The sequence below is a fragment of the Maniola hyperantus genome, chromosome 2 (assembly GCF_902806685.2).
Source record: "Maniola hyperantus chromosome 2, iAphHyp1.2, whole genome shotgun sequence".
NCBI lineage: Eukaryota > Metazoa > Arthropoda > Insecta > Lepidoptera > Nymphalidae > Maniola > Maniola hyperantus.
The window spans coordinates 12,516,484-12,536,804 of record NC_048537.1 but is presented as its reverse complement, the minus strand read 5'-3'; the positions used below and the strand labels follow the sequence as shown (position 1 = coordinate 12,536,804).

Genomic DNA, 20,321 nt, shown 5'->3' with positions numbered 1-20,321 from the left:
GTCCCGCAAACTAATACAAGCTGTACGCTGGACTTGTGATTGCCGACCTCTTTTGAAGCAACACGAATAGCGTCGTTGCGGACTTGCACAGCTGCTCCACGGAAGTGTGACCCATAGAGTAGTATTTGTGACTCAACGGGAACAACTCGTGTGCGGGTTCTACGCACTCGCGTCGCAGCTTATTGCGGAAGGTGGCACGAGTTAACGGGTAGGTACGCGTGCGACTCGACTGGTCACGCATTTAACGTGTTAATCATTATCATCATCATCCCATCGCCGGCTCACTACCTGAGCTACGGACCTCCTCTTAGATCGAGATAGTCCACGCTGGTCAAGTGCGGATTGGCAGACTTCACACACCATTGCGAACATTATGAAGAACTTTCAGGCATGCCGGTTTTCTCACGTTTCCCTTCACCGTTAAAGCAAGTAATATTTAATTGCTTAAAAGAGCGAATACCAACCTAGCTCAGAAAAGTTAGAGGTGTATTCATGGAATCGAACTGCTGCGCCACCGCCCGCCCAACCTCCCGAATGGAACGTGAATCGTGATAGTAGCTGGGTTTAAATAAAATTCTACAAGTATGACATCGAAATGATGTATTGATAAATTCATACAGATTTTCATTTAGATAATACACAATAGAAAAAACTATCTCAACTACAACTCCATAATTATAATAAACTACATTACAGAATAAAACATCTTACGCACTATAGCATCATTTGGTTACATAACTTCTTTAATAAGTAATATTAATTAAACTGACTTTCATTAATTGTGGAATGCATTCCCAAACTAAATCTCAGTTCTGCATTTTCGTGTGTTGCTAAATTTCAATATGATCATGTAAATTAGCATTTTAATCGCAGCTTTCTTTACGAGTGCTTATTTTTGTGCCATTCGAATAATTTCTGCTGTTTCTATTGTAATAAGTCTAGTTTGTGAGAATGTATTCCACAATAAATGAGTAAGTCAGGCTTAAATGGCATCACAAATAATTTTTTTAACATAGGTATCTACCATTAAATAAATTATTCTTTAAAAATAATACATCAAGACTTTATTACATAATACAAAAAAACATGACGTCCTTTTTATAATGTAAAAAAGGATATTTTGTAAAAATAAATTAGGAAAATAGCTATATATAAAACTTATCAGGAATCTATGTACATGATTTTTACTTTGTAATAAAAATTAAAATACCTAGGTTTTTAATTACAATTTGATATTTCATTTTAAAATGTAAAAGGTATGAAAGCTTGAGCTGTGTAAAAGATTATATTTATTAAATAATAGGTAATAATAATTCGCGTAAATACGTCTTACTATTTTATGTACTAGGTTATGGCAACGCGCGTTAATGAAGGTAACTTTACAATGTATGAATCACTTACAACACTATGAATATAATAGGATTACTGAACTTAATATACACACAATGGTACTAAGTCGGCTGTACAAAATCTCTGAACTAAAATGACTTGTCTAAATGTCATGCTATCCTTTTCCGCAGGGAACGATGTGAAATGGATAGCAGTACAGACCTGTCATTTTAGTTGTACAACTGAATGAGCACCATTATCTAAATAATTACAAGGGAATGTGTGGTACGTAAAAACTTGCATCACATTAATTATAATATTATTATCATCTTAAGTGAATATAAGGGCCAGCAAAATGGTATACAGACGGCAGAGGATTTTAAATTAATCAATTAATATTAATTTATACTTATCCAATCGAAATAAGGCCTATATTTCAATTTCAACCGACCTAGAAGTATCCAAGCTTGAATGAAATAATATAGAATTCATTTCGATTGGATAAGCGTAAAATATGATTTTATAAATTTAAAATCCTTTGCCGTCTCGTCCGCCAATTAGCGCTGGCCCTATATTAGAATTTTGCGAAGATAAAATAGCATTTTGTAGATCGCATAATATGAGAAATTTTACATTAACTAATATCGCCATAAAAGTTATGTACTCTTGTAAGTGATAAAATTTAACATTTATAACAAGGTAATACGCGCTCTGATCGATACTACAGACTACACAACAATTTTGGTACCTATTTAGTGCGATTCAGTTGTATATAATCTCAATTAATAAAATGAGTGATCAAAAAGTAGCGCTTTCCTTTTAAGGAAATAATATAAGAATGCCACGACTTATAGATCTGTCAATTTTGTTTAGAATTTATGTAAAACCGAATCAGCACCATAACCCTTTAACTTCAAAAGTAACTAAGTAATTGATCGTATTGTCGGGTCGTGAAGCATATAGTATCCATACAGGAAGCACAATCTCCTCTAGGCAACAATCTAAGACATAACTACGAGAACAACTACACAACAAACGTTCACTGGTCAAATAGTTTGTCGTTGAAAAATATTACTCCAACTACAAAGATCACATTTATTTTAATTTTTGGCAAATCACTATCTGAGCTGTACAATACGAATTACTAGTTAGACTCAATGTATATACTCTATAGAGACGGAACTGGATTTGGACTGCAAGCCAACTGAAAATTACAGTTTGAATATAGTCCTATTGCAGTTGACAAAACTGCATCGAAACAGACAACCGACTGCGCCAATCTGCGTGAAATTCTTACTACAAGACGTTGTTAGGCCTTCCTCTTAAGGCGCATCCCACTCTGTCGTGACGACAGATAGTCGTGCAGTTTAAAGCGTCATGGCTTTGAATTTGAATGGAGGTGTTCACATACAGCACGGCACGATTAATTGTCGTCAACGACTTTTTTTGCAGTAATGACATATTGTCTTACATGGGAACAGCTAGAGACGATAGTTGTCCAACGATAAATAAACCGTTACGACATAGTGGGCTTACAATGAAGTCGGTCGCGCGTATAACGCCAATATTTAGGTTAACCGCACTTTGGATGGGTTTTCGTACGAATTTGACTTCTGCTTCTTCTTCTTCTTCTTTGGGCTATCCAGGTCCTTGATATCCCTGTATCACTGCGACCGTCTCCGATCTATTGTATTTGCCTCCACTTCACACTTCCTTGTCAAATCCTGTGACCGCCAAATACAGCAGCACCTTTTTGACTGGAATTGAAGTAACATCCTCAGGGTAAATGATAATATGTTTCCCTGGGTGGACGGTACGTTTGTGCATCAGAGCAGGGCAGAAGCAGATAATGTGCATCGGAGTCTCGGTAGACTCGTGGCAGTCTGCATGTGTCCGAGCCCTGGAGCTTAAGGTTATACATGTGAATATTTTGGCCACAGTGACCCGTTAAAGCTCGCTCGAATTTGACTTCTCCAAACATCCAAAATGCGGCTAGCCTTACGCGTTGTGGGTATCAATGATGTTAGGTCAACTGCAATAGAACCGCATTGGAACTGCAAGTTTACAGTGCACTTGAGGACCAAATGCAGCCAGTCGGTATACACTTAACAACAAACTCCCTACACAAACATTCACATGCAATCGCATATGTCTATAGACCGTAGCTACAGACGGATACATTCTGGATTTCTACGACTATTGCTTTTGCATTTGAGCCGTATTCTGTTAAGACTATCAAATAATATTCACATTTTTGTGTTAGAACGCACTACGGGTTTCTCTTGCGAGCGGTTGTACCTAATAACCGCCAAATAGGTTGCGGAAAGCTTCTAACACAAAATTTTAACCGCTTTACACTTTTTTTGAGCGGTTTTACGCCGCACACAAATAGGCCAGATGCGATTTTGAATTAAAATAAAATACACACCGAATAGAAACCTTCCTTTTTCAAATTCATTTTTCTCACGTAGGCAAGTAACTACGTCTTTTAAATTATTTGAATCCACTGACCTCTACCAATACAAGTACGCTGGACCTGCGATTGCTGATCGGTTTTTGAAGCAACTTGACTTTCGTAATTTTGGCGCTGATAGCAGCATGCAGTGACCGTTATGTGTGATGTGAGTGTATTCGGAACTAAATGTTAGCAATGAGACATCTGTCAACACGGAGATCATTTGACACAAAGTGTCATTTTTAACTCCCGGTACGCAATCGAGCGAACAAAAGTAGAATCGGCACAAAAAATAACTGTCACACCTTATGACACACCTCTTCCAGAGTACCAACTTGATATATCAGTGTTTGAATCGCTATATCTTAAGGATAATTTCCGCTCGCAGTTAATCCGTAGTATATTCTGCCACGATTCGATTACATTTGATTAAAATCGGTGTTTTAAAACTATGATGAAAATAATAAAAAATTCAAGTAAAAATCCGTTTCAGGACGGAGTGTCTAGTGGCATAAGTTACAATATTGGTGTTTCAATTTCGTAATACATAACACTAAAGCATTTTATGATAACTCGTAACTATTTTGTAGCAATTATTGTGAGCGCTTAATAATTAATCCATCAAATTATTCAATAAGTTTGAAACATTTTTTAAATCGTTCATACTTATTACTGTGTAAAAAGATGACAAAATATTCCAAAAAATTGTCACACGTTTTAAAAATGTATGAAGTATTAAAATTCTTGTATAAAAACAATTTTTTGTGCAGATTGATAAATATCACAATGATGACGTATTAAGATGATCGCACATCTGACCATACGATTTTTTTGAATTCCATGTAAGATATCATTGAAACATAGCTGCACCAAATTCGCTGCATTTTCATCGAATTTTCAGTGCAGACTGAATAGAAAGAATTCTAAAATTCGTTATAGACATTGACATATATAAATATGCGATCAGCCTAATGGACCTCTGTTTAACCAGAGAAGTGTATTATACAGGATGTAATTAGAAGGCTAGCAAAAACTTAGGTCTATTATTGTTTTACCTAAACACAAACACAATCCATTTGCCTTATACTTGCAGTTTTAGTGAATTAGTATTTTTCAAACCCACAATGTACTTATAGCATGCAAAACTCGGGGTTAATGCCCCGCCTACGAATTAAGACGCGGAATTGGCCCCGCGGCACCTAACTACGCAACGTTCGTTGACCTCTAGTGTCAGTCAGATGTTTTATTTGCAATACATTGCGAACTTTTTAAAAATACAGGTTTTTAATTGCTTTTTTCGCGTTTTTTTTGTATATTATCAGTACTCATTAGTACTATCACATCTGTCTTCGTTTTTGCTAGCGTTCTAATTACTCTGTATATTTTAACAACCGAATAATGTGCACATTAAACAGATGTGTAAATATCCATTGAATATAGAACACTAGAGTAAATAAGCTCTGAGCTCTTAAAATGAACGCTGAAGCTTTAGGCCTAACGTTACGTACTAAAGCAGTTCAGTTTTGATTTCAAAGAATAGGCATTTTATCGTGAGATCTTTACAATATCACATTTAAAATATTTTTTATCATTCTAGAAGACTGGTCCTAAAATGGCGTATCACCAACTACAGGGCAGTACCAATTATAGCAAATTGCACTAGATGATACAAGCCGTATATAACCAGCGAATGATAAAACATAGAAGTATTCCTTACACACCATTATGGATGGCGTAGCGAAAACTCTACCTGGTGAGCTGCTGTTCATATTATATACTATACCGCACGCGTCTTCAGTTTGATTGTAATTCCGTGACTTCACTTTGAGTCAGCCAATCATAGCAGCGCGGCGGCCAATGTCGCATGACACAATACGAATTAATTATGAGCTTCTTACGATTAAACTGATATAATTGGTAGAAGTTACGTATTTAACAGACATGAGTTTCTGATCTCTATTTTCGAATGACTATTGTTAGAAACGCGTCTTCTATGTACTAGGTAAATCGTCCGTGACTTCACTTGTTAAGGCTCCCACTGAAAACCAGCGCTGCAGCTTGCTGCAGCATGATGCTGAGTGGGAGACCTATATTTGGTCACACGTACTTGTATATATATAGGTATTATTTTTTATTATTATATTTTTTTGTTATTAGTTTAATTATGTAGATTAACTTAATTAGCTTTTAAGGTTTATTGTAGTAGGTATTGTGATCAAATAAAAGTTTTCTTTCTTTCTTTCTTTCTTCTTTCTATGTTTTAGCATTCGCTGCATACAACTCATTTTTCAGTTTGTACCGCGTGTTCAATGAGACATCTCGACCAGATTTCTTTAAAAGACTCGAAATAAAAATTCACGCGCGCGTCTAGTCTGTTTAATGCGTAATCAGCATAAAATTGATTTTCCCTTTTCCTTACACAATTTATAACGACTTCAAACTTTACAGGGATAATACAAACCAAAGCAAGCGGCGTGTATTCCGATGCTTGGATACATTTGGGTATTTGACTCCAATTTTTTATTAGTTTATTATAAACTAGGATAAAAATAATGACGTAAACTGAAATAAACTAATTAAATCGATCAAATAATAAAAAAGTTATAAGCATTTAAATATTTCTGATTAGACAGAGATAGCGATATAGCATTTTGACGTCTCCCTTTTTGTTTGATTTTAATATTTTTTTCATCGTACGTCATTATTTTTATCCTAGTTTATAATAAAGTAATAATATTTACCAAATTCAAAAGTAGGAAAATACCCAATTGCTCGTGTTAAAAGCCGGCGGCGTTTTGCAGCGATGTTAATCTGCCAGATCGCCGGCTCTGGTATGAGTCCAGCAATCTTCTAGCACTCTGACAAAACATGCGCGTACATAATATAATTTCAATACGTTGTTATAATCTTTGCTCACAAAAGGCATACATAAACCTTATCCTTGCAATCTCACTCTATCATTAATCGGATAGCATATGCACAAAAGAGACGAGGTACCTTCGACCTGGTCATCTCTTTCTGCCATTAATCAGGCAGCATGTGTACGAAGGAGACGGGGAACATCCCGCGTCGACCGGTGCCTTCCACTTGGCCTTCCATCCAGTTGTCGTCCTCGGTGCGTTCGTTGATGACGACGATGATTTCCCCCTCGCGGAACGAGAGCTCGTCTTCGTTGTCCGCTGAGCAGTCGTATAGCGCCCTACACCGCCGCATGCCGCCGCCCATCTAAATATTGATTATGCGTTAATTAGAGGATAGTACCAAATAAAAAAATCGGCCAAGTGCGAGTCGGACTCGCGCAACGAGGGTTCCGTACTACAGTCGTATTTTTTCGACATTTTGCACGATAATTCAAAAACCATGATGCATAAAAATAAATAAAAATCTGTTTTAGAATGCACAGGTGAAGCATATGATGACACACCTTTCATATGATACCAAACTTGATATAATTATCTTACTTCGAAAATTGAAAATATTAATTATTATTAGTTAATGACCACAACTTAATTTTTTTGTGTAATGTAACCACAAATTCACAGTTTTCAGATTTTTCCCCGAATGTCTGCTATAAGACCTACCTACCTGCCAAATTTCATGATTCTAGGTCAACCTACAGGGTACTTCAGCCTGTAGGTTTCTTGACAGACCGACAGACGGACAACAAAGTGATCCTATAAGGGTTCCGCTTTTCCTTTTGAGGTACGGAACCCTAAAAACACTCAATAGTACCTTAAAAGGGTCACGCCCGTAAAGAAGTTTGAATAAACAGCAGCTCTTGTTATAACACAATAAAGTGCAATTTATCTCGCACGGCGCTTCGGCTTTTTACACAACTCCTCTCTTTCCATCGCGTAAATTCTTATTTCATAAATATACTCGATTTTAAAAAATCCTATGGGAACTCTTTGATTTTCCGGGATAAAAAGTGTTCTTTTCTGGGATGCCATTTCTACACCAATTTTTTTTTACTCACAATAGTGATAGATGTGGAAGGCGATCGCGAGTGCACGCTGGAGGTATCGGAAACGTCAAGCGAGCGACTGTCGCAGCGTCGCGTTCGTTCCCGCGACCGTGAGCTGTCGCACGACAACGCAGACTGCAACCGAGTGTCGTCTAAGCCATCCGATATATCGCACAGCTCCAGTGATGAATCTTGACTAGAACATTCCTGTGAAAATAAACTAGGTTTCAAAATAACATTTTTGTTTCTGTTTATATAGTGACAGTATAAAAAATAATACTTTAATATGAACAAAGACTTAAGTATTTTAAAATTCTTAGTAAAAATGACTAACTATACTAATGGGTATCTCAATCAGGATAAAGTGGCTTAGCATTATGCGTATAATCCACAATAATACTAGGATTTAAGTCTGCATTTTTGCAAATGATGTACTAATTCGATATCAAAGTTACATATAGCACGCAATGAATGACAAAGCATACAAATTAAAAATATTCCGCACGCTCCATTATAACATAACTAAATATCTATCTATGGTGAGCGGTGCATTAATACTCTACCCTCAGCATCCCCAATTCAATTTCGATTTTAGACAGATGTGCAATTGTGGCCCCAGCTATTTTTAAAAACGCGCCTTCAATGCTTTATCGTTCACTTGTAGCACGTACCTTCTAATATCTTTACGGTTCACATTATTAGAGTGTGTTGTTACCCTGATTAAGCTACGTATATGTCTATTTTGTAGAGATAGATTGACTGGTAATTTCAGAGAACTTTTTAAGGATTGGACATAACAATCTATATGTTTTATGCTCTAAAAATTTTTTGACACAGACCAATTTTATTGAAAAAGCTACATAAAATGGCCTTTACAATCGGTAAATTCACGTTTTGTACAAAATGGTTTTGCAATATTAAAATTACTATAAATTCCTTCATAATATACCAGTCAACCTGCAGATTGTAAAATACTAGAAAAGGAAGGACTAGGCACCGCAGGAGTACTTCTCTACATGAAGCACTCATCAATGGTTTGCGTATAATATAATTGACAAGGTTCGTAAGCTTTCTAAAGAGTGTGCCGAATTATTTCATTCGATACTTGTTGCATTTTCAACTGAAGTATTAAAAACGTAAGTTATTACAATAGTCCACGAGAATAGAAAAAGGAATGTATAATCGTAGAGAAATAAGGTACTAAGTAATACCTAGGGAACTTTTTTCTAGCAGACTATTGTAAATTATTTATTTTGCTTGCATAATAAAAATATTTTATCGCAAGTTACTGATTAAACATTGTTTTTCAATTTTTTTTTAATTTTATTGGATTGTGATCAACAGTTTAATATAATCATTTAAAACCATGCAAATCATACAATTTGAGTGTGTTAGTATTTAAAAACAAATTGTTAAAATTGTGCATTGTTTCTTTCTTCAATGGAAAGGTATTCATATTTCCCATATTATAAATTCTATTAACATGTAGGTACAGTAAATCTAAAACTTACACTTTCTACTCTAACAAATTCTAAAACTTAGTTTTTTACATCAAAATAGGTACAAAGCTGAAGAAAGCTTTTGGGTCAAGGACATGCAATTTATAATGAAGTAGATTACAACTAAGTATCAAAACCTGCGCATAATATAATCTCTTTGGTATATATATGAAAATCTCATGAGGGATTACAGAAAACGATTGTCCAGAGAATTTGGTAATACCTGCTCGTAAATTCTTTGGATATCTTCATATGTAATTTTGAAAAATCATGTTTGTTTGGTTAAAGTTAATGTCCACTAAATAGGGATGTTGCCTATGTCATAAATAAATTCATAAATATATATTTCTCAGTGATCAAGAGGGTCTTCCAAAATACATAAATTGCACGTCGTCTGTTAGTTTTAAGTGTAATAACCATTTTAACGTATTGATTAAACTAAAAAAGATGATTGTGATTCTCACAATCTGGAATTCTGGAATGTGACGTCACAATCTAATGATTGTGACGTCACATTCCAGTATATCATAGCAGCTCGAAGTGTGCGTTTTGACGTTTGATAAAAGTTACGGATTTTGTCAACATCCCTATTGTTCACGATATAGGAGCAAACTAAAACCATTGGCACCACACCAAAATACGATCAGAATCAATCTATACACGTCCAGAAATCTATTATATCTAATTTAATTCCAAGTTCCAGAGAATTCGTTAAATTTATGAACGCGATACTTTGGATTGGAAATCTTTGGGACTAACATGGGACGAAAATGAGAGCTGTCCCAATATAGTGGACAAAAATTTTAATATTAATAATTATGTAGGGCTACCCATTAACTTTAACCATTTAAGCCAATTGTAACTTTCAAAAGATTCATATTAAAATAATAACTATACAATAGGTATTCTCAAGACAATAACTAATGTAAATTTACAAATAAAAACAAATCGTGTATAGGACGTAAACAAGGGTAAGCGAAAGTACACTAAAGCTCTCTCAGTCTTTACCCTTTTCAGTTTTCCCTTCACAGCGTTTTCCAGTTGCAATCTATTTTTTTTCTGAAGCAAAACAAATACACCCTGTAGATCTGTTAGGTTATTTCGATACTTGTTATCAAAATAGGCGTGAACTAATTGCGTAGTAATCATCATTTACAAAATACAATGGTTTTATTTAATGGATAAAATATTAGGCACCGATATTCGTTGGAACATGTAGTCACTATGAACCGCCCCATCTAGTAGAACATTTATATCGCTGATCGAATCCGTACAGTAGCCGGCAAGAAATATTGTACATCGACTTTAAGAAAGAGCTTTCAGCTTCGTAGAGCGTTGTCTCTGTCACTCATACCTATATGACGTTTTGTCGGTCTCAACGACAGATACAGTGCTCCTTCTAAATGTCGATGTACATTACTTTCGGCCGCGTACTGTAAGTCAAAGTGCGCTCTATAGATTTCAACCTAAGGGCCTATTTAACTGAAAATGTGTCAAAGAGAATAAAGTAAAAGTAAAAAATATAATAATATATTTGACGTAATGTTACTTTTCTCGGCGGCGGCGTGGGCTCGTCCCTGTGCGCGCCGTTGTGCAGCTGGGCGGGCGGCGGCGTGGGCGGCGGCTGCTGCGGCCGGTGCTTGCCCGCGCCCGCTCCGCTCACTCCGCCTGACCATAGAATCACACTAACATTATAAAGGCGAAAGTTTAAGTATATAGTGTGAGTGTGTGCGTGTGTGTTTGTTACTCTTTCACGCAAAAACAACTGGAGAGATTTGACTGAAATTTGGAATAGGTAGACAGGATAACCTAACCCGTAGGTTTAACTGGTAGTGTGTGCAGCTTTCAAATATAAACGTTTTTTTATTTCTTTCTTATACCCTGACTTAACACATGGGCTACTTTTTATCCCGTTAAATCAAAGAGTTCCCGAGAGATTTTAAACCCGTATCCACGCGGACGAAGTCGCGGATATCATGTACAGTACGCGGCAGAAAATAATGTACATCGGGCCTTTAGAATGACATTTCGGCTTGAATAAATGCCTTGAGTTTTTTTTTATAAACTAGCGCTTGGCTGCAATAAAACTTGCTGGCAAGTGATGATGCAGCCTAAGATGGAGCGCGCTTGCCTCGAAGATAATTATTCACTCTTGAATTGAAGTTTGTTAGAGCCTAGACAGTATAGTACTTACCATGAATAGATCTGGTGCTGTCAGCCGAAGGCGAGGGTGTGGAGCGAGGGTGCGGCGGGGGGTGTGACAGCGCTACAGCCGGAGGCAAGGGCGCCGCACGCTTCTTCAGGCTGCCAATGTTATCTAGAATAATGCAAGAAACTACTTTCATTTTAGTAAATTATTTTAAACAAATTATTAAATAATCACTACCCATATTATAAATGCGAAAGTGTTTGTTTGTCCTATAACACGTCGCAACGGAACAACGGATCGGCGGGATTTTTTGCACAGGTTTAGTTTAAGACCTGAAAAGTGCCAAGGCCTTTTTCCCTGGAAAATCATTTCCTACGGGATTTTTAAAAACCTAAATCAACGCGTACGAAGTCACGGGTATCAGCTAGTCAATTATATACAGTCAAGCACCAAACCTCAAACTAGGTACATAATTTAAATAAGCTAGATTTGACCCTTACATATTCATAGCATGCAGTCATGGAGTAATCAGTCAAAGTGATGGAACGCTATGCCGCCACCATACAAAATCTATAAAACAACAAACCAATTTTATTGTGAAACTTACGTTCATATACTTCTAGACCAAGACTGTCGGAACGAAAATCTGTTTTGTCTTCATACAAAAACAAAACCACAACTTACTTGTCTTCATCACGTCCGTGCACTCTCTTAACAGTACCCGACGGTCGAGGTCGAGATGGCAATCGGGGTATGAGGCGGGGGGACGCCCCGATTGCCATCCCAACTTGTCCATCGCAAGTAGGAATGCAGTAACATCAAGCGATTGACAAAGAATTTTGAACTGTCTATACAAAGATAAAGTTGAAATTCTAAATAAGCATACTCACAAACGTTGGGTTTCCTCGGCAACGTGGTCGGGGTAGGCGGTGCGTGATGCAAGGAGTCGCAAGTCTAGGACCTGGAGCGAAGCACAGGGGAAACCCCACCTCCAACAGGCAAGCACGTACTCGCATATGACGTCACACGTCAAAACACTTACCTATCTCCACCGCAAGTAGAAAACGCAGTAACTTGAACCTTGTTTACCCTACAATAAGGTTCAAATTCCTAAATAAGCATACTCACAAACGTTCGGTTTCCTCGGCAACGTGGTCGGGGTAGGCGGTGCGTGATGCAAGGAGTTGCAAGTCGAGACCTGGAGCGAAGCACAGGGGAAACCCCACCTCCCAACAGGCAAGCACGTACTCGCATATGACGTCACACGTCAAAACACTTACCTATCTATACCGCAAGTAGAAAACGTATGTAACTTGAATCTTGTATACCTTGGAATAAGGTTCAAATTCCTAAATAAGCATACTCACAAACGTTGGGCTTCCTCGGCAGCGTGGTCGGAGTAGGCGGCGCGTGATGCAAGGAGTCGCAAGTCGAGGACCTGGAGCGAAGCACAGGGGAATCCCCACCACCACCACCACCACCCCCCGCACCGCACGTACCCGCGTAAGATGGAGGCCGCGATCTGGGACATTTCTTCTCTGGCGTCACGCTACCGTTTTGCTGGAAGAAATTAAACTGCTTCATGTATTAATATCTTTTAAACATCCTCGAAAAATCTTACTATCCATTTTGATTTGTTAAAAAGTTTTTAATTAGTAATGTTGATTCGTCAAAGATCTGTTTGAGATTTTTCTGGATGTTAATTTACACTAATTCTGAATGTAACTACTAGTTTTTATTACCATCGAATATACAAAGAAATATTTTTTTTATATCTAAATTAAAAGTATTCTGAATTGCTTTTCGTAATAGGGAACCTATAGAAGCTGATCAGAAAATCATCAATTAATATTTTCCAAAAAAAGAAAACAAACATTCTTCAGTGTTCTTTCAATACTTTAGTCCCATTGTTATGAGGAAGAACATGAGATCTTACTGCATTTTTACCTCAACACAATCCCTAACCATTATTGAAAGACGCCTCTGCAAAGAGAAAATATGATACAGGAAGATTTGGGTTCTTACCCGTTCGTCGATAACCGTATCGTCGTCAGAGAAATCCGTAGAGCCGTCATCGTGGGATAGATTCCAGTCTATGTTGATGTTTTCATAAATACTCTTCTCACGCTTATCTACACTTTCGAGCTGGAAGAAAGAGCTTAGTTTGTCATTTTTGAAACCCTTCTTTTTCCTATTTTTAATTCTTTTGCACATCAGTCGCACTAAATACTAGCGCGTATCAAAATAGTTTGGTTGGAGTATCAAAATGGTTTAACACCCACTAAAATTTTTCCTCTATCATTTGTATGGGACTATGTAACTGAGGGAGTGTTATACTAACTTCTTTCCATGGATAGGGAAAGAAGTTCCTGACTGACTGACTGATCTATCAACGCACAGCTCAAACTACTGGACTGATCGGGCTGAAATTTGGCATGCAGACATCTGCTAAGAAAGGGGCTTTTGAAAATTCAACCCCTAAAGGGGTAAAATAGGGGTTTGAAATTTGTGTAGTCCACAAGAACGAAATCACGAGCATAAGCTAATCATTTTATAAGAAACTTACCAACTCTTGACACGCATGGTGGCCCAGCTGCCTCGCGATCTGCAACGCAGTTCTTCCGTTGTTGTCCTTTATCGTAGAATCGGCTCCTGCCTTCAGCAACAACTTCATAGGCTCCGTGCGATCGATCGCCGCGCACAAGTGTAGCGCGGTCATACCGGACAGCGTGGCTTTGTCCAGTAATTGTGAACCGCCATTTTGGACTAGAAAATCGACTATGTGTAGACACGAACCGTCGCCTAATTCTCGGGATATGGCGAGGTGGAGAGCCGTTTCGCCGCAATCCTATAAACAACAAAATATCGTTTATTAGATAAAATCTAAGTAAGATTTTTTAAATTGTAAGATGTGCCTTTTTTCCTTTGAGGTATGGAACCCTAAAAAGTATCTGATTTCCGGGTCAAAATAAAAATAGGGTATTGGGGTTTTCTATCAAAAATTTCTCAGTACTAGCAGAGTGAACTAGAATGAGGGAAGCCTCGGTTTGATCCTGAATCGACGATATGTCAAATATTTTAGGCTATGGTGACGTAAAATCAAAGAAAAATAGGCCTTTTTTCCCCCTCTGGTAAAAATGCCATTACGCATCGCAGGTATGAGGGACTCTGGCAATTTTCAAAAAAAAATAGGCCTACTTTAGGGCAATCTGCGTCAAATGTACTAACATTTGACGCCTGCCAGTGACGTCGAAGTCGCTTTTCGTCGACGAACGAAGTCGTTTTGTTAGAAGTTTCTTCACTGTCGTGAACTCTGGTACTGGTCCGGTGTCAGGCAGAATACGTAAAGCCGTCGGATCCTCATTTGATCTTTCTCCGGTCGTGTTGGTTTACCACCCCATCAAACTATGAAAGTAAGGGAAGAGAGAGTGCACCTGTGTGTGCTAATTTCTATGGGGATTGTTTACTTGAAGGACGTTGTTTACTTACCGAGCTGGGTAGGACGGATCCTAAGTCAGCCCCTTCAGCGTAAGCTTGCAGTAAGTTCTGCAGGTGGCCGTTGTTGACTGCGTGCTCCACCTCGGACAGCCTCTCGGCCGCGTCTCGACACGTCCGCGCCGCCCACGCCCGGTACACGTACTTTTCCCGGATAAACCTTAATCTTTCTTCCCTGGTGGTAAAAAGAGATTGGAATTAAAATCCTCAAAAAGCGGTACAATACCCGGCAGGAAATATTGAACATCGACCTTTAGAAGCAGATAGCGGTTTCGTAAGTTGTCTCTGTTGTTGAGACCGACCAAACGTCACATAATAGGTGATGGGTTGAGATGATTCATTAGTGCGTTGAGTCGATACACAGTAAGTGACAAGCTCAAAACTCTACTTACATAGTACTTTCGGGTGTCAATTTATCTCTGTCGTCCAACGTATTCTCCATGACCTCATTAAACATTTGATTCCCCATATTCCTCGCAAGCAGAAGCTGAGACGTGCTCAGTCGGTCCAGCGTTAGCGACTGTATCCTTGATATGTGAACGCCCAGTTCTCTGTGACTTCCAGAACATTCTATACACACGATTACGCCGAAGTTTGTCGATAGCCAGGTGGGATCTGTAAACAATTTTGCATTTTAGCTAATGACTAAATTCAAACAGTTTAATGGACGTTAACAGTGTAACAATATTTATTTAAGTAACCGGTGTGTGACGTCACAATCATTTGACGTGGTTTTTTTAGTTTAATCGATAATTTAAAATGGTTATTACACTTAAAACCAACAAAAGACGTGGATTTTACGTATCTTGGAAGACCCTCTATTTAATTATCACTGAGAAATAATTTATTTTTGATGTAGTCAAATACCCCATTGAGATTGTAATAATGATTGATGCTGTTTCCGCAATCGACCAACAGCATGCTGTTATCAAGTCACGGATTATTGAATAATGAAAACAAAAAACTGTGCGCCATTTAACAATAGAATTATGCAACAATGAGTTAATATCATAGCGTCGTGGAAAACAATGAGCCTTCATCAGCCAATTAACACGATAAACCAATTACAGCAAAACAATCGCTGTGCCGATTAAGAAAATGCATTAAGAGATGCTGTCACCTCCATCTTATAATGCAGTAACAAAACAATAATTAATAATAAGGTAATTTGTTTTTGAGAAACAGTTTAATCAACTTATTAGTGGAAATTAGCGGTAGATTCCACGTTTTGTGAGCTGTTATTTTTTGTTTTTTTTTAAACTGCTCCACCATATAGCTACCAAATAGCGATTATAAAGTAGCGTAAGCGTACCGGTTTACAAACAAAAGTGTTAAAACATATTATAAATTAAAATAGTTATTATGTTATGTAAGATTGTAAATAGATTATTAATTGATTTGTGAAAGTTAAATTCAAGAGTGAATAGACATCTTCTACGCAAACGTGATCCATCTTAGGCTGCATCATCACTTGCCAGCAAGTCTGATTGCAGCCAATCGCTAGTCTATAAATTAAAAAAGTCAATGTAGAAGGAAGCCAACTTCCTATGTGAACTGAAACTGCCAATTAGCTATCACTTGGTCATATTATATAACTTTTGTTATTTTAAACAAAATAAACTATCGCAACATTATTGAAATACCGAAGCCGCAAACCACGGATACTGTAGAAATAATATCCTGTTTTATACGCTTCCGTGAACCGCAGAAACTGGGACGAATCCGGGAAAACCCGGACGCGTGGCCTATATTTACATTCGAGATACAACTTTATTCTAGTAATTTAAGTTATTAATTTTAATTTTAATGCTATTTCGTCTTATGCTGGTATGTATGGTGATCTAAGTATAGTACGCGACAGGTTGAAATAGCAAACGGGGAGGGGACGCCCCGCACAGCCCCCGCGCTAACCCGGTGCGGGCGAGCTCGGGTGACGCACGGGTGTGCGGGGCGTTTCCCCAATTGTTATCTCAACCTGTCGCGTACTATAGGTATATTTCCTATTAGTTTAATATTTATCTGCTCGATGCAACGAGTTCGATTGGAAAACGCAATAAAACGGTATTTTTCAATCAATCGATGAAATAATCGATTTCACGTTTACGAGTTATCAGAGCGATCTATATCAAATAATTTGAAACTTTATCTGCATCGAGATGAGTTGATCGAACGATCTTTATTATAAAGAAGTAATAGATTACAGAAATAATAATTTACATATTTTCACCCTTAGTTTACCAAAAACTACAGTATATCGGTAAAGGGTGGAACCCTTCATAGGGTCCATAATACGTATAGGCCAGATTCTACCGAAACGATATTTTTATTCTTAAAAACAAACTGATAAAGTAGCAGTAAAATATAGCGAATGGTGAAGATGTGGTGACGCGAGCGATTAATTTTTTTCACGTCGTGATCATGTATCGGCACCATACTTGTTCGTTCGAGGAGATATATTGTGACTGCGCCACGTCTCTTCCACTTGTCAAGTATATCTTCACAAACGACATATTTACAATAGTAGATACCTATGATATCGACGATACATCATCATCGTCAATTGATAGACCGCTGTTGGACATAGGCCTCTTAGAGGGTCTTGCCGCCTGAATCTAGTGCCTTAATGTCGTCTGTCCACCCAGTGGAGGATCTGCCAACGCTAGGCTTTCTGGTACTAGGTCGCCATTCTAGCACCTTAGTACACTAACGGCTCTTTTCTGGAGACGCGGCGCGTGGTGCGTTGCGTCGCTCGTTGTACTATGCCATATAACAAGCAAACGGTTCTGCATAAACGCTCTCAAACTTCGCCACAGCGCGACACGACGTACCACGCGACACGCCACGAGTCGCGTCTACAGAGAAGAGCCCTAACGTTTATCGGTTTTTCGTACTATGTGCCTGCCCATTGCCAATTCAGCTTCGCAACCCGTTGAACTATGATAGTTACTCTGGTTCTCCTACGAATCTCCTCATTAGTGATTTGATCACGTAAAGAACGGTAAAATATATAATGTAAAAATAATAAGGTATTGTAGCTAGATCTCTGCTGATGATAAATTCGCGTGCATTGCCTTGTACCATTGGCCTCTCATCTCATCCAGTAGGTGGGTGACGGCCATGACGACTGTACTGTAATTACCATCACCAAGGACTTAAACGCTATCATTTACCGTTTATACGAAAGAATATAACTTCCATGATGAAACTTGATACATTACATAATTATGTGTATTATATCATTCATACATACGAAAACAAAACATACTATAGTAATACTGTTTTCCGTTAAATAGTACCTAATCACGGAGAAAGAAGAAAAAAAAATCAAGTGGACAATTTGAGTTTCCCTTTCAGTTATGCAGCTACTAAGCACGAACTACAATGGCTTAAAAAGTATTTTTGTGCCTTTTTGAGCCCTCGCCCACGGCGACTTTTTGTAGCGATACAGTAGCGATGCTGTCGCGCTTCCGCATCGATACAGTCGCGAAGCGGTCGCTAGCTGTGTGCCCTCGCCCACGGTCTTAGATTCAGTCGCGATGCAAACGCGATACTGTCGCGCTTCTGTCTCGATGCAAACGAGAAAAAAATGTTGCACTGATGCTTGGTTCTCCATTCATGCGCCACCCTCCCTCCGTTCTTTCCCCGATGTCGTCCGACACGGTCGCGCGTTTGCATCGATACAGTCGCGATGCAGTAGCGCGTTGCAAATGCGACTAACACGCGTTAGTAGTGATGCTGGCGTGCGTTTAGTAAACGCGCGACAGCATCGCTACAAAAAGTCGCCGTGGGCGAGGGCTCTTAGTTTTCTTTAATTTAAAGATAACCTATGTTATCAAAAAACATTCGAAATTCAATTCGAAAGCATAGTTTTGTTTGTGATTGGTTGGTGTTTAGAGACTAGAGTATAGAAGGAGAAGATTCTTACCATTTGTGGATCCGCAATCGGCACACACTTGGTTCCCCGGCAACGACCGCACAGCGCGTATGATAGCTCGCTGTAGATCTAACAAGGAATGCCCATTATCGTTGCTCTCCCCGGCTTGCTGGTGAAACGCTCTCATCAACGCCCCTTCCTTACAGTTGACGAGCACCGATGCCCATGCTCGCTGTTCGTTTTCGTCTTCCGCTTGAAAGTGGTAGGTACGATTGTCTGAAATAGCGAGTTTTAAATTAGTCGTAGTTATATCTGAAGGTGTGATAGATAGTGGTTAGGACGTCCGCCTCGTTAGGAAGTCGGGGGTTCGATCGGGCACGCACCTCTAACATTTCGGAGTTATGTGCGTTTTAAGCAATTAAATATCGCTTGCTTTAACGGTGAAAGAAAACGTCGTGAAGAAACCTATATGCCTGAGAGTTCTCCATAATGTTCTCCAAAGGTGTGGGAAGTCTGCCGATCCGCACATTGCCAGCGTGGTAGACTATGGCCAAAACCCTTCTCACTTTGAGAGGAGACCCGTGCGTAGTGAGCCGGCGATGGGTTGGTCATGATGATGATATCTGAAGGGTTGTACAGATGTTGTAAGTATCACATTGTTATAATCACAATAATTATTATTATTGTAGTTAGGTGAATTTATGGCAATCTTGCTGCCCATATCCATTGGCATTTTATCCAGCCAGTGTCATGGGAGATTGCGACCGTCATACTGTGGCTGTTAAAGAAATTTTTTTCGGGTCGGTCGGTCGACCGTGAAAGGCTAGCAGACAGACAGACACACTTTCGCATTTACAATATTGGTATCGATATGTAAATCGTACAATTCCACTCCATTTCGGTAAACTTAGTGTACGAAAACATCAGAAACCGAATTCTTAATATACATAGGTATTAGGTAGGTAATAAATGATACAGTTCAATTCATTTCCGATATAAATTCATTAGACCAATATGTTTAGTGTTGCTTCGTCCCAAATGTGTCAATTGCAAACGGCTTTGTAATTGACAACGCAATTTTCAAACATTGTCACGCACAGATATTATTGCTTATCAAAACAACAGCGCGTGATTTCCAAATGGATAAATTGGTTACATAATATTAGAGATACATGAAAGGGCTTATCACTATTGAAAATCACATGCGACGTAAGGTACTCAGGCAAAGTAAATAGTAGATATTATAACCACATAACAGTGCACTGATGTATACTCGTCTTATGTTAGGCCGCGTCCCACAATTACACCTGTAAGTTTACTTGCGTAAATAGCTTGCTTAATTTTATTATTTGACAACAAAACTAATGTATATTGTACTAGCTGATCGCCGCGGCTTCGCCCGCGTAGATTTAGGTTTTTAAAGATCCCGTATAGCCTATGTCACTCAGGAATAATGTACCTGTCTACTGGTGAAAGAGTTTTTAAAATCGGTTCAGTAGTTCCAAAGATTACCCCCTGCAAACAAACTTAACGACATTACCTCTTTATATGATAGT

At 38.4% G+C, this 20,321-nt stretch overlaps 1 protein-coding gene across 5 annotated transcripts in view; it reads right to left on the bottom strand.

Moving 5' to 3' along the window:
• Window positions 1-583: 583 nt before the first annotated feature.
• The window catches only part of Asap (ArfGAP domain of ASAP), a 70,475-nt gene continuing 50,737 nt past the window's right edge, over window positions 584-20,321 (bottom strand). Inside the window, exons 7-17 of one of the 5 annotated variants that reach the window (XM_069504319.1) lie at window positions 18,817-19,041; window positions 15,284-15,506; window positions 14,886-15,066; window positions 13,963-14,244; window positions 13,422-13,541; window positions 12,764-12,956; window positions 11,442-11,582; window positions 10,797-10,915; window positions 10,256-10,306; window positions 7,761-7,955; window positions 584-7,009 (exon numbers count right to left, since the gene is read on the bottom strand). In XM_069504319.1, the coding sequence (XP_069360420.1) occupies window positions 6,809-7,009; window positions 7,761-7,955; window positions 10,256-10,306; window positions 10,797-10,915; window positions 11,442-11,582; window positions 12,764-12,956; window positions 13,422-13,541; window positions 13,963-14,244; window positions 14,886-15,066; window positions 15,284-15,506; window positions 18,817-19,041 (1,931 nt within the window). In that variant the 3' untranslated portion in view covers window positions 584-6,808. The remainder of the gene's footprint in view (window positions 7,010-7,760; window positions 7,956-10,255; window positions 10,307-10,796; window positions 10,916-11,441; window positions 11,583-12,763; window positions 12,957-13,421; window positions 13,542-13,962; window positions 14,245-14,885; window positions 15,067-15,283; window positions 15,507-18,816; window positions 19,042-20,321) is intronic. The other 4 variants (XM_034975677.2, XM_069504331.1, XM_034975684.2 and 1 more) reach the window with 4 other exon arrangements.